The sequence below is a fragment of the Equus quagga genome, chromosome 6 (genome assembly GCF_021613505.1).
Source record: "Equus quagga isolate Etosha38 chromosome 6, UCLA_HA_Equagga_1.0, whole genome shotgun sequence".
Taxonomy (NCBI): domain Eukaryota; kingdom Metazoa; phylum Chordata; class Mammalia; order Perissodactyla; family Equidae; genus Equus; species Equus quagga.
In genome coordinates, this window is record NC_060272.1 from 101386350 (window position 1) to 101398979 (window position 12630).

Below are 12630 nucleotides of genomic sequence, written 5' to 3' on the forward strand. Positions count from 1 at the left end.
ATCTCCTCTACTCTATATTCTTCCACTCGCCATTCCTGATTACTTAGACTGTGTGGTTAGTGACTGTGGGCAGTCAGCAACACACACATAAAGTACACAGTGCAAGAGACAAAAGAACATTACAAAGGGTTCCGTAAAGCAATTATAAATAAAAAGCACTTAATAACTTTCAGATCAACATGAAAAAGGGAAATGGAAGGGTGCAAAATACTGCTAAGGAAATGCAAAATAAAGTTAGGGGTAGCATCTAGACTAGTATGGAAAAACCTGTCAAGGGAGGTGTGTGCATGTGTGAGCATGCGCGTGTGCGTGCACGTGTGGTAACAGGCTGAGAACTGAGCGGGTATTATTTCCAGGTAACAAAATCTAGAGCGACAAGTAGCTAACCAGAGATTATTTCTCTGGTCAGTATAATGTGGCTGCCTTTGTAAAAAATTAATTAGTGACTCAAAGATTGAAAACAAAACCTACTCCCAAGAACTTTTCTACTATCTAGAGTAGTCAGCTCAACTCAAAATACTAATATTTCTGGTATTACCAACAAAATGGGTGAGAGAATGCCCAGTTGGTTTGCACCTATCTTAGTACATCTATGTGAACTAAGGCTGTCGGAAGAGCATCTCTCATTACGTCAACAGTGGGCTAAAGTTTGGGAGAGTGCTTACTCCAAAGCCATCATGATTTCATACTTCCGTAAACATGACACAAACCCATAATTTTCTTAAGTTCTCATTAACACAATTCAAAAATAAAACTTCAGGCACCAGGATCAAATACCGTATTATGTGAGTAGACTTAGAGCTCCACAGAGTATCTGCAGGATGGGTCAATGTGTGCATGAAATCTCTTCTGTAAGACCATTTCCTGTACTGATGGGCTCAGTACTTACCAACAGAACACATGATGAGCAGATGACTCCCCCTACTGTCCCATGAAATAAACACTGATGAGGCTCTCCTCTGGCAGATAGTTCCACATCCAGCATCCCCCTTCCCCTCCAGTTTGGGTACTATCTTCGGTTTCTTTTTGCTGGATCCCTTCTACATTTTCAGAATGACTACAGCTACTCCTGCTGCCTTCCTCCCCGCTACCCTCCTTTTTTTGGTGGGGAGGGGATGTGGAAGGAACTTTTCCATCTTCCAAGCCTCTGGATTTTGCTCAAAATGAACTAATCAATACTAGCAACCTGACCTTCAGCTCCTTTCGGGTAGGTGTATTTGTGCTTGCATACTCTAAGATGCTTATCTGCTAGCACAATTCTTCTAGCCATAAGCTTTTCCAGGAAGTCCGAGTTTGAAGAAGCTTGCTTCAAAATAATGAAGCTGCTATTCTCCTCTGATTTAATCGTTTCCATTCATCTCTGCAGTCCTATATTTCCCAAAACCTATCCTCTAAGGACTCTTTCCACAAAAAGATACTACTACAGTTCACTCTTACACAACAGGTATGTTTCTGAAAAGCTAAGCGTACAGTGCATCCTGTACAGACCACTGCCAGTGAGTAGTAGAGTGTGGAAGTAGAAGAAAGGGTGGGGAAGGGTACACAAAGGGACTTTGAATACAGGAAAAGTTTTTAAAATCTGCAACAAATGTGCCAAAGTGTTACATTTGTCAAACAGGGATAGAGGACAATGGATGTTATGTTACTCTTTCTACTCTTGTGTATGTTTAAAATGTCATACTTGAAATATTGGAAAAAAGACTTCAGTGAAACAAATGACAAAATCCTAACTTTTTTCTTAAACTTTTTCAGCTTTGAAGTGTAACTGATGAATAAAGAGCACATATTTAAGGTGTACAACTTGACAAATTTTCACAAATATATACACCAGTGAAACTATCACCACCAAGATAATGAACATATCTATCACCTTCAATAGCTATGTATCCCTCTGTAATCCATCCCACTGTACCCTCCCCCAGGCAACTACTGATTTATTTCTGTCACTAGGCATTCTGCATTTTGTAGAATTTCATATAAATGGAATCACAGAGTTTTTTGGTCTGGCCTCTTTCACTCAGCGTAACTGACAGCCACATTATGTTGTGTATATCAGCAATTCATTCCTTTTTATGGCTTAGTAATATTCTATTGCATGGATATACCATAATTTATTTACCCATTTTGCTGCTAGACATTTGTTTCCAGTTTTTAGCTATTACAAAGAAAGATGCTACACATTCATATACCAGTCTTTTGCGGACATATGCTTTCATTTCTCTTAGGTAAATATACTAGGAGACAAATGGCTGGATCATATGGCAGGTATATGTTTAGCATTTAAAAATCCCTCAAATGGTTTTCCAACATGGTTATTCACCTTAAATCTCTACCAGTAATGTATGCGAGTTCCAGTTGCTTCACACCCTCACCAGTACTCTGGTATGGTCAGTCTTAATATTTTACTCATTCTAGTGGTGTGTGGTGGTAGCTCACTGTAGTTTTAATTCACATTTCCCTGCTGAATGACAAGGTTAGGCAACTTTTCACGTGCTTAACTGCTATCTGTATACTTTCTTTAAATCTTTTGCCCATTTTTTGACTGGGTTTTTTTTCTTTGTATTGACAGTTGTAAGAGTTCTTTTTATAGTATCCATCAAAGGTCAGGAAACTTTTTCTACACAAGGCCAGTAATAAAAATTTTAGGTTTTGAGGGCCACATTCAGTCTGTCACATATTCTTCCTCTTCTTCTTCCTCTTCTTTAACCCTTTAAGAGTGCAAAAATTATTCTTAGCTGGCAGGGACGTTACATAAACAGACCTTAAGCTAGATTTGGCCCACAGTAATAGCCCGTCATTTAGATCCAAGTCCCCTGTCAGGTGTATGTTCTGCAAATGTATTCTCCCAGTTTGCAGCCTACCTTTTCTTAACAGCTGTCTATTGAAAAGTAGAAGTTTATAATTCTGATGAAGTACAACTTCAGATTTCCTTTTCCTTACAGTTCATACTTTTTGTGTTCTATTCATTCTATTTTGCCCAAACCAAGGTCACTAAGATCTTCTCTTGTTTTCTTCAAGAAGTTTTACATAGCTTTAGTTCTTACATTTAGTCTATGACCCATTTGTATACAGTATGACATAAGGGTTATGGTTCATTTTTTAAATGTGACTATTCAACTGTCCCAGCACTATTTGTTAGACTATTCTTTCTCCATTGAATTACCTCGAATTGCACTGAATTGTTTATCTTTGCCAAAATATGACTGTATATGTGTGTCTATTTTTGGATTCTCTATTCTGTTCCGCTGATCCATATATATCTAATTTTACACCAATACAATGGTGTCTTCGTTACTGTAGCTTTATAATGTCTTAAAATTAGGTTGTGTGAGTCATCCAATTTGCTCTTTTTCAAAGTTCTTCTAACTCCATTGCATTTTAGAATAAGCTCAGCAATTTCTAAAAGCTAAAAGCCCTGCTGGCAATTTTATTGAATCTATATATTTGGGGAAGAATTGACATTTTAACAAATCCTGAATCTCTGCTCCATGAACACAATCAATCTCTCCATTTACTTATGTCTTACCTTAATTTTTTTCAGTAAAGTTTGTAGTTTTCAGTGTATAAATTTTATAAATATATCCCTAAGTATTTCATACGTGTGATGCTATTGTACACAGTATTACTTTTTTTAAAGATTTTTAAAATTTTTTTTCCTTTTTCTCCCCAAAGCCCCCCAGTACATAGTTGTATGTTCTTCATTGTGGGTCCTTCTAGTTGTGGCATGTGGGACGCTGCCTCAGCGTGGACTGATGAGCAGCGCCATGTCCGCACCCAGGATTCGAACCAACGAAACACTGGGCCGCCTGCAGTGGAGCGTGTGAACTTAACCACTCGGCCACGGGGCCAGCCCCCACAGTATTATTTTTAAATGTCAATTTCCAATTGTTCATTGCTAAGAGATGGAGCCACAACTGATTCCTATATATTGAACTTGTTTCTTCCTGCAACCTTGCTAAATTCACTGATAGCTCCAGCAGCATTTTTGTAGATTCCTTAAGATTATCTACAGAAATGATCGTTTGTCTGAAATAGTAAGTTTCTTCTTCCTTTTCAATCTGTAAGCCTTTTTTTTCTTTTTCTTGCCTTATTGCACTAGCTAGACGCTCCAGTACAACGTGGAATAGAACAGGTGAGAGTGAGCCTTTTCCTTGTTTCCAATCAGTAGGGTAAGGCTTTCAGTCTTTTGCCATTGAATATGATATGAGCTGTTAGTTTTTGGCAGATGCCCTTTATCAGGTGAAGTTTCCCTCTACTCCTAGATGCAGTTTTTTATCACAAAAGGATGTTGGATTTTGTCAAATGTTTTTTCCATATATATTGAGATGATTATCTGGTTTTTCTTTAGTTGTTCTCATGGCAAATTACACTGATAAATTTCCAAATGTTAAATCAATCTCGTATTTCTGGGATAAACTCACTTGCTTAGGATGTATTACTCTCTTACATATTGTTAGATTTAATTTGCTAACATTCTATTAAGAAATTCTGCACCTATGTTCATGAGAGATATTGGTCTGTAGTTTCCTTACTTGTCCTTGTTTGGTTTTGATATGCAGTAATGATGGCCTCATAGAACATGTCAAGAAGCATTCCCCTCCTCTTCACCTTTGGAAGACTTTGAGTGGAACTGGTACTAATTCTTCCTTTAAATGTTTGGTAAAATTCACCAGTGAAGCCTCTGGGCCTAGTTTTCTTTGAGGGGAGGTTTTTAACTACAAATTTCATTTCTTTTGTAAATATAGGGCTATTCTAGTTAGCTATTTCTTATTCAGTGACCTTTGGCAGTTTGTACCTTTAAAGGAATTTGTCCATGTCTAAAGCGTCAAATTTATTGCCATAAAGTTGTTTATCATAGTCTCATTACCAAACTTAAAAATATTATCAATAAACTCTAATACTATCAAATATTGAGTTAGTATTCAAATTTTCATTTCTTAGAATTTTTTTTTTTTAAGTTGCTTTGTTCAAATCAGGATCAGAATAATGCCCACACATTCTATCTGGCTAATATGTTTTTTAAGCCCCTTTTAAATTATAGGTTTCCTTTCCCTTAGATATTATACTGTCCAATAAAAAAGGCACAAGTCATGTGTGGCTATTAAGCATTTAAAATGTGGCTAGTGTGACCCGGAAACTAAATTTTGAATTTACTTTAAATTAATTTAATATTAAAAATCAATATTCAGCTCAGCTATTGGAAAATGTTTAGAATAACTTGGGTATGTGATCTTTTTCAACTGTAAGTTTTATAAAATCAAAACAATGATCAAATATTTCTGATTAAAATTTATCATCTGAATTGAGATATGCTGTAAGTATAAAATATTTTGAAGACTTAGAATGAAAAAAGATGTACAATATCTCAATTTTTCAATATTTTAACACATGTTGAAATATTTTAATATACTATATTATTATAATCAATTTTATCTATATCTTTTTACTTGTAAAAGTTTGGTCACTAGAAAGTTTATAATTATATATATAGCTTGCACTATATTTCTGTTGGACAGCCTTGAAATAAATGATTTGTCCTATATAGTTCCTCACATGCTAGATTTTGCTGACTGTATTCCTATGGTGTCATTTAGTATTTTTCAGTCTCCTTTATTTCCTGTAAACTGGTAGTCTTAGAGTCGTGGTTCTGAAATGGGGACAATTTTGCTCCCCAGGGTACATCTGGCAATGTCTGGAGACATTTTTGGTTGTCACAACTAGGGTGGGGAGAAGGTTGTACTAATAGCATCTAGCAAGTAGAAGCCAGGGATGCTGGCTAAAGATTCTACAATGCACTGGACAGGCCCCCACAAAAGGAATTATCCAGTGTAAAATGTTAATAGTGTTGAGGTTGAGAAACCTTGTTCTGGAGGCTTAATCAAACTGAAATTTGATTTCTTTCAAAAGATTATTTCATAGCAGGTGTTACGTCCTTCTATCAGGATACACATAAATATCTGGCTATCTTTTGGTGAAGTTAGCAGCCAGTGTGATCCACTGACTCATTAGCCGCCGTAAAATCGTGATATTCTAATACTACAATTCCTGCATTTTATTATCTGAAATACTTCTGTAAAGAAAAACTTCCCTTCTTCATTTATTTGTTTATCCTAAATAACAATTCACATAAGAAAGTCAGGATAAATGTTAGATTCTTTCCTTGCCATTTTTAAAAATAATGAGCTGGTTCCTTAATATCCTCCAAAGGTGACCAATATTATTATTTTTAAAGTATTATTATGGATTCACGGATTTAGATATTTTTGATTGATACTTTGCATCTTTTTGACCCAAAAAGATCACTTGTGCTCACTGTCCTTTTATTTTAAACCTTTCTGAATGTCCTTCTTTTAAATGTACCTCTTATATTTTGAAAAATATTGGATGTCAAAAAATCTTTTTTTTTAAAGATAAATTATATCCATTACATTTAATGGTAGGATTGACATTTGGCCTTAGTTCTGCTATTGTTTGTTATATTTGTGTCATATTTGTATATAAATCAAATATCTCGTCTTTAATGATGTGATCTGTTTTATTGTCCCCCTCTCCTTTTCTTTGTATATCTTCTGGTATTTAGGAAAGCTTATATTTTCATTCGAAATGTTACATTGAATAAAATACCTTATATAATATCCTTAAGTCCTTAATATCTTTTGTGAGATACTGTCTGCTGGTTCCCCGCTATAAACAAGACTAAATTTCTCATTTCTTTCTCCCAAAACACCTAATTTGAAGTAATATCCTTTTATTTCCTGATAATACCTACAGGACAATCAGCAAGTATGTTCTGTTACTGATACCGTCTCCCTTCTCCCATTTTTAGAGTGTTGTGCTTCAGCTACACTCTCAGCCTTGTAACATATATATTTTATGGCCTCCTTAGTCTATGTGGTTCGAGTTCTCCTCAGTGAGCAGCTTTGTTGTGCAAAGTAGTTTCAGTTGGTTGGAGCGTTCACAGGGACTGGACCGCCCCAGCAGCATCTGACCTTTCTGGAGTCTACAAAGTCCCCTCCTAGTTTCAGCTGCCTCCACGTTGGTCCGCTGAACTTTCTGCACCTAGTGGACCCTCCTTCCTTCAGAGACGCGTAGCTGTTGGTGACTTGATTGTTGGGTTCTCCGAGCCTTCCTCCTGCTTCTTACCATATACTTACTGATACCATGCCAGTCTTGATGCTACTGCTGATTAGATCTTACCTGCTTCTATTTTGGAGTTTATAGGTATTATATAACAAAGAATTTGACTGGCCTTTGACCCTGGCTCTTGAGACGGAGACTCTAAAACCCTAAGGATTTTCTGAGTGATAAGAGTGTCTTCATTATTCCTGAGCCCTTTGGATTACACCTGAGTTTAAGCAGATGGGGGCAGGCAATGCCAGAAAGACAAATCATGTGATTAAGAGGGCTGGGCTTTGAGTCACATGATTACCAGCCCAATCTCTTGACTTCCAGGGGAGGGGGCTGGGACTGAGTTCAACCATGCGGCCAATGATTCAGTCAATCATGCCGAGGTAATGCAACCCCAGTAAAAACTCTGAACACCGAAGCTCAGCAGAGATTCCTGATTAGTGAAGACACTGATGTGCCAGGAGGGTGATGCACCCTAATTTCATGGGAAAAGGGTACAGAGACTCTGTGTTCAGGATCCTCCCAGACCTCGCCCTGTATGTTTTTCATTTCACTAGCAGTGATTTTTATCCTTTAATAAAACTGTAATTGTTGAGTATTTCCTTGAGTTCTGTGAGTCATTCTAGTGAGTTATTGAACCTGAGGGGATTAAAGGAACCCTCAAATTTGTAGCCAGCTGGTCAGAAGTGCAGGTAGCCTGAGGACCCCTGAACTTGCAGCTGACATCTGAAGGGCAGTCTTGCTGTAGACTGTGCCCTTAACTTGTACAGTCTGATGCTACCCCTGGGTGGTTAATGTGAGAATATACTGCAGTACACCAAAGGCGATACCTTGAAACTTAGTTTTGTTGTATATGTTGCCCATGGTTTTGCTGTGGTTATGTTATCCTAGTTGCTCTCCTATTTTGGGGAAAGGATTTGGAAGACTCAAAAACTATGCTACTGTCACTACAATTTTGTTGCTATTTCTTCTTTGGGATTTACGTTAACTTAGTATGTTAGCATGTTTCCCACCTTGCATGCTATTTCAATACTTATCATTATTTCACAGATTTTAACAGAAGATTAAATTGCCAAGAAGATACACTAAGACCACTGCTAGTGTTGATGAGAACTCTTCTGTAGTTTACTTCATGGGATGTACAAACTGAAATTAAAAGCTACTAGTTGCTGCTTGCTAACAGTAATGATTGTAACTTATATGGATTAAGAAAGAGGACAGAGGGGCTGGCCCCGTGGCCGAGTGGTTAAGTTCACGCGCTCCGCTGCAGGCGGCCCAGTGTTTCGTTGGTTCGAATCCTGGGCGCGGACATGGCACTGCTCATCAAACCACGCTGAGGCAGCATCCCACATACCACAACTAGAGGAACCCACAACGAGAAATATACAACTATGTACTGGGGGGCTTTGGGGAGAAAAAGGAAAAAATAAAATCTTTAAAAAAAATAAAAAATAAAAAAAAATAAAAAAATAAAAAAAGAAAGAGGACAGAGGGCCTGCCTGGTGGTGCAGTGGTTAAGTTCGTGCACTCTGCTTCAGTGGCCTGGGGTTCACAGGTTTGGATCCTGGGCATGGACCTATACACCACTCATCAAGCTAGGCTCTGGCAGTGTCCCACATACATATTAGAGGAAGGCTGGCACAGATGGTAGCTCAAGGACAATCTTCCTCACCAAAGAAAAAGAAAGAAAGAAAGCAAACAGGATACTTTGGTTTTCAGATACTAAATCGGATACTCTGATTTCTCTTTTTTGATTACCTCTCCCCCAATCAAACAACAAAAAATGCACAGTACAAAGTGTTTCAAATATTGCTTCCTCATCGGTAGGATACGTTAAATTTGTCAATTAAAGAACACACAACAAACTGCATATTGCAAATGATGATGTATGTTTTCAAACTGGTCTAAGGCTGGAACCCCAAGATAAACAAAAGCAAAAAATTTACCTCTGTGACACGTAGTTGTGATGAAGCAGCCATATAATCTGATTCTAATTTGTTCTTCTCGGAGATCACTGTAGTATTTTGAAGAATTAAATCTACTTTTTTTATATGCAAAGAAGTACAACTCTAGAAACAAAAACCCCTAAGAGTTTAATTTATTTTACACTAAGAAAAATAATAGTTTTTTTAAAAAGACAAAATTATACACCATGAAAAAAATAACATTTTTCTACTGTGACTGATATTTCTCTCAAATAGTTCTTTTTATAACTATTTCTTACAAGAGAATTTTTAGTTTTCCTGTGTATTTAGTCAAGTCATCTGGAATAAAATAATTTAGCTTAATGAGTGCTTTTAACGAATTTATCGACCTATAAGGAGAAATGTCAAACAATACAGCAAGCTGAAACTAATAAAAATGCCTTGCTAAGATTTTACTATCCTATCTACCTACTATAAAAAAAAGACTAAAATTACAAAAATGCCTTACCTTTATCAGGTCTGTTAATTCGGTAACAAGTTTTGCTTTTTGAACATGTATTTCTTTGATTTTAGCACTTGCTTTTCGCTCTTCCTCTTCGAGGTTGCAAGTATCCTGTTCCATCAGCTTTAAACTGTAAGAAACAAATAATGATGGAGAAATCAGAGTTAAACACAAGAATTGAACCCAAATCCTTAGGTCCCCTACTGTTTTATGGTCTACTTAGTAATACCATTCAGAGTCCAAACTGCTAGCTTCTAGATTAAATCATCATGCTATGCAACCACTCGCAATCAAAACATGTTTGTTGAGACATATCATGTGCCCAACATAATCCAGGTAATGCTAATGGTATAGGATCTGGAGTCAAAAAAGATGGATTTGAATTTCCTCTTTGCCACTAATGAACAGCATAAGCAGACAAGTTGCTCTTCTGAGCTTCAGTTTCTTCACGTGCAAAGTGGAAATAACAATAGTACTACTTCTTCTCTAGGGCTACGGTGGTTATCAACATTGTTTACAAACACAGTCTCTTCCCTCAAGGAGCTTAACTGTGGAGATTTGATTAATAGGTAAAAAAACATAATGAAAAGACAATACAACAATCCTGAAAGTTAATACTTTCCTCTTTACTTTAAGATGAAGAAACTAAGGCTCAGAAGTTAATTAAGTTACTTAAGAACACAGATATTAAGTGGTAAGATGTGGTTGGCACCAAAGCCAAAGTGCTTTCCACTACACTATGTTGCCTCCAGAGAAAAAGCAAGAACAAAGGATGGAAGCAACAATATACAAGAATGAACAAGTTCAGTGGATACTGCAGAGCAGCCTGAATTGTACATGGAAGAGAGTGTTGGGGTGGCTAGGGAAATAAGTTAGCATGAGTAGAGTGAAACAAGACTCTGAAAAACTTGAAAGTCAATCTAAGGGAAAGCAGTGCTTAATTAAATTTCATATAGTAACAGTAGGAAGCCACAAGAGATATTCTTGAATGGGGTAGGAACACGAAAAAAAGATAAATTTAACAACAGCATTCTGGATGCCTGAATGGTGAGGGGACTAGTCAGGGAGAGATCACGAACCAGGTCACCACTGCAGTATTCCAAAGTGAGTAACAGCAGGTATGAGACAGCAGGATGGTAATGGGTATGAAAGGTCATGTTACTAGAAAAATCAATGCTACATACTGAGGAGAATGTTTAGTTTTAAACCATGGGTCCAATACAGCAGTTGAACAATATAGGTTAAGTGTCTTGTAAAAGACTAAGGATAGAAATGAAGTGAAGGGTTAAAGTTGTAAAAAGGCTTAAAGTTGAAAAAATTCTAGACAGCTAGACTTAGAGCTATCTTGCTTTAAGCAACCCAGGTACATTATTAACTTTCTAAACAGAAGTTAATGGGCAATTGTTTGCTTTAAAAAACAATAAAGAACAAATTTTCTTAATGCATTTCAAATATGATTTAATTTATGAATGTGTTTAGAAACATACTATATATATTAGGTAAGCGTAAACTTACATCCTACTCAAGGCAATGAGCTATCATTTATTATTAAAAACTGACTATGTCATTATTACCTTTATTCTACAAGAAAAAGCATAAAAGAATAATAACAACAAAAAGTTCTGAGCTGTGTGATGGTAGAACATGGGAAAAAACTTGAAACTGGAAGCCATGTTCCTTTCCCCTAGACTGAACACTGTAATAGCTTTCATCCCATCTTAGATATTCCAGTTTCTACAAATATCTAAATTCAAAATAAAACTTTTAATCAGTTCTGAGAATAGTTGCCTGGGCTCTCACAGTACACTAGCAGTTTTCCTTTTGGAAAAGACATTTGAGCCTATTCACATTTCGTACAGAATTCTGTGGAACACATGACCATTAAGGCCAAGCAGACATAATCCTACCTGTAACAAGGGAGATTACAACTGAGGCAGTGAGACAAACCTCCAGGTGCCCATTCTATTCCAGGAAAATCAGCATAACTTCCTCCTTACCCATTACTCTCCTTCAGAATTGGTGAGAAAACAAATAGCCTAATTTGATAATCTTACTGCGTATACCATCCCCTCCCCTCTCTCACCATTCTAAATTCAATGCACCTATTATTCTGGATATTCATCTAGGTCAGTGGTTCTCAAAGTGTAGCCCACAGACTCCTGGGGATCCTTGAAACCATGGTTATAATAAGACGTGATTTGCCCCTCTCACTGTGTGGACATTTGCACTGACGGTGCAAAAGCAAGTGGGTAAAAATGCTACTGCTTTAGAACGAATCAAGGTAGTAGACCAGCGTGCATCAGTCATTAGATTCTTCACTGCCGTGCACTCAAAAACTTAAAAAATGGCAAATTCACTGAAGAATGTCCTTGATGACACAGTAAAAATTATTAATTTTATTAAATCTCAAGTCTTTAAGTATATATCTTTTTAATATTCAGTGAAATGAAATATGAAGTACACAGCACTTATAAAGCACTTCTGCTGTATACCAAAGAATGACAGTTGTGTCAAGGAAAGACACTCGTTTGAGGTGGGAGCTGGACTAGACACTCTTCATGGAATACCATTTTTACTTGAAAGAATGACAAACTATAATTATTCAGACTTGGGTATTTGGCAGATTTTTTTCCCCCCAAAAGTGAATGAAGTGAGCCTATCATTTCAAGGAAAATAACTGAGAATATTTGTTGCCAATGATAAAATTCAAGCTTTCAAGTGAAAATTAGAATTTTGGCAAATCTGCATCCCCCACTGTGAGCTTCCCAATTCTTACAGGCTGATGGGACTGGAGGTCGATTGTCACTATTTTCTGATATTATACAATAAACAAAGATCTATGTGACTCGGTGAACCAATATTTTCCAAATGACCAATGAATGATGTAGCAAGATCATTTATGGGTAAAAGATGCACTTAATTAAGATTTCAGATTCCACACTGCAATTAAACTTTAACAAACCACACCTTGGCAAGTTTTGATGCAGTATTAAAGAAGAATATACACAAGTATCTGAAAAGTCTAATAAAGTACTCTTCCCTTTTCCAACTACGTATCTATGTGAGGCCAGGTTT

The 12630-nt window shown here is 36.7% G+C and overlaps 1 protein-coding gene across 5 annotated transcripts in view; it reads right to left on the reverse strand.

The window, feature by feature from the left end:
* Positions 1 to 12630, reverse strand: part of SMC5 (structural maintenance of chromosomes 5) — an 84066-nt gene that overhangs the window by 13300 nt on the left and 58136 nt on the right. For all 5 annotated transcript variants that reach the window (XR_006889047.1, XM_046664125.1, XM_046664126.1 and 2 more), the window contains exons 16-17: positions 9562 to 9685; positions 9075 to 9197 (exon numbers count right to left, since the gene is read on the reverse strand). Coding sequence is in view for 4 of the 5 variants with exons in the window: in XM_046664125.1 (XP_046520081.1) it covers positions 9075 to 9197; positions 9562 to 9685 (247 nt within the window). In the remaining variant the exon portion in view is untranslated. The remainder of the gene's footprint in view (positions 1 to 9074; positions 9198 to 9561; positions 9686 to 12630) is intronic.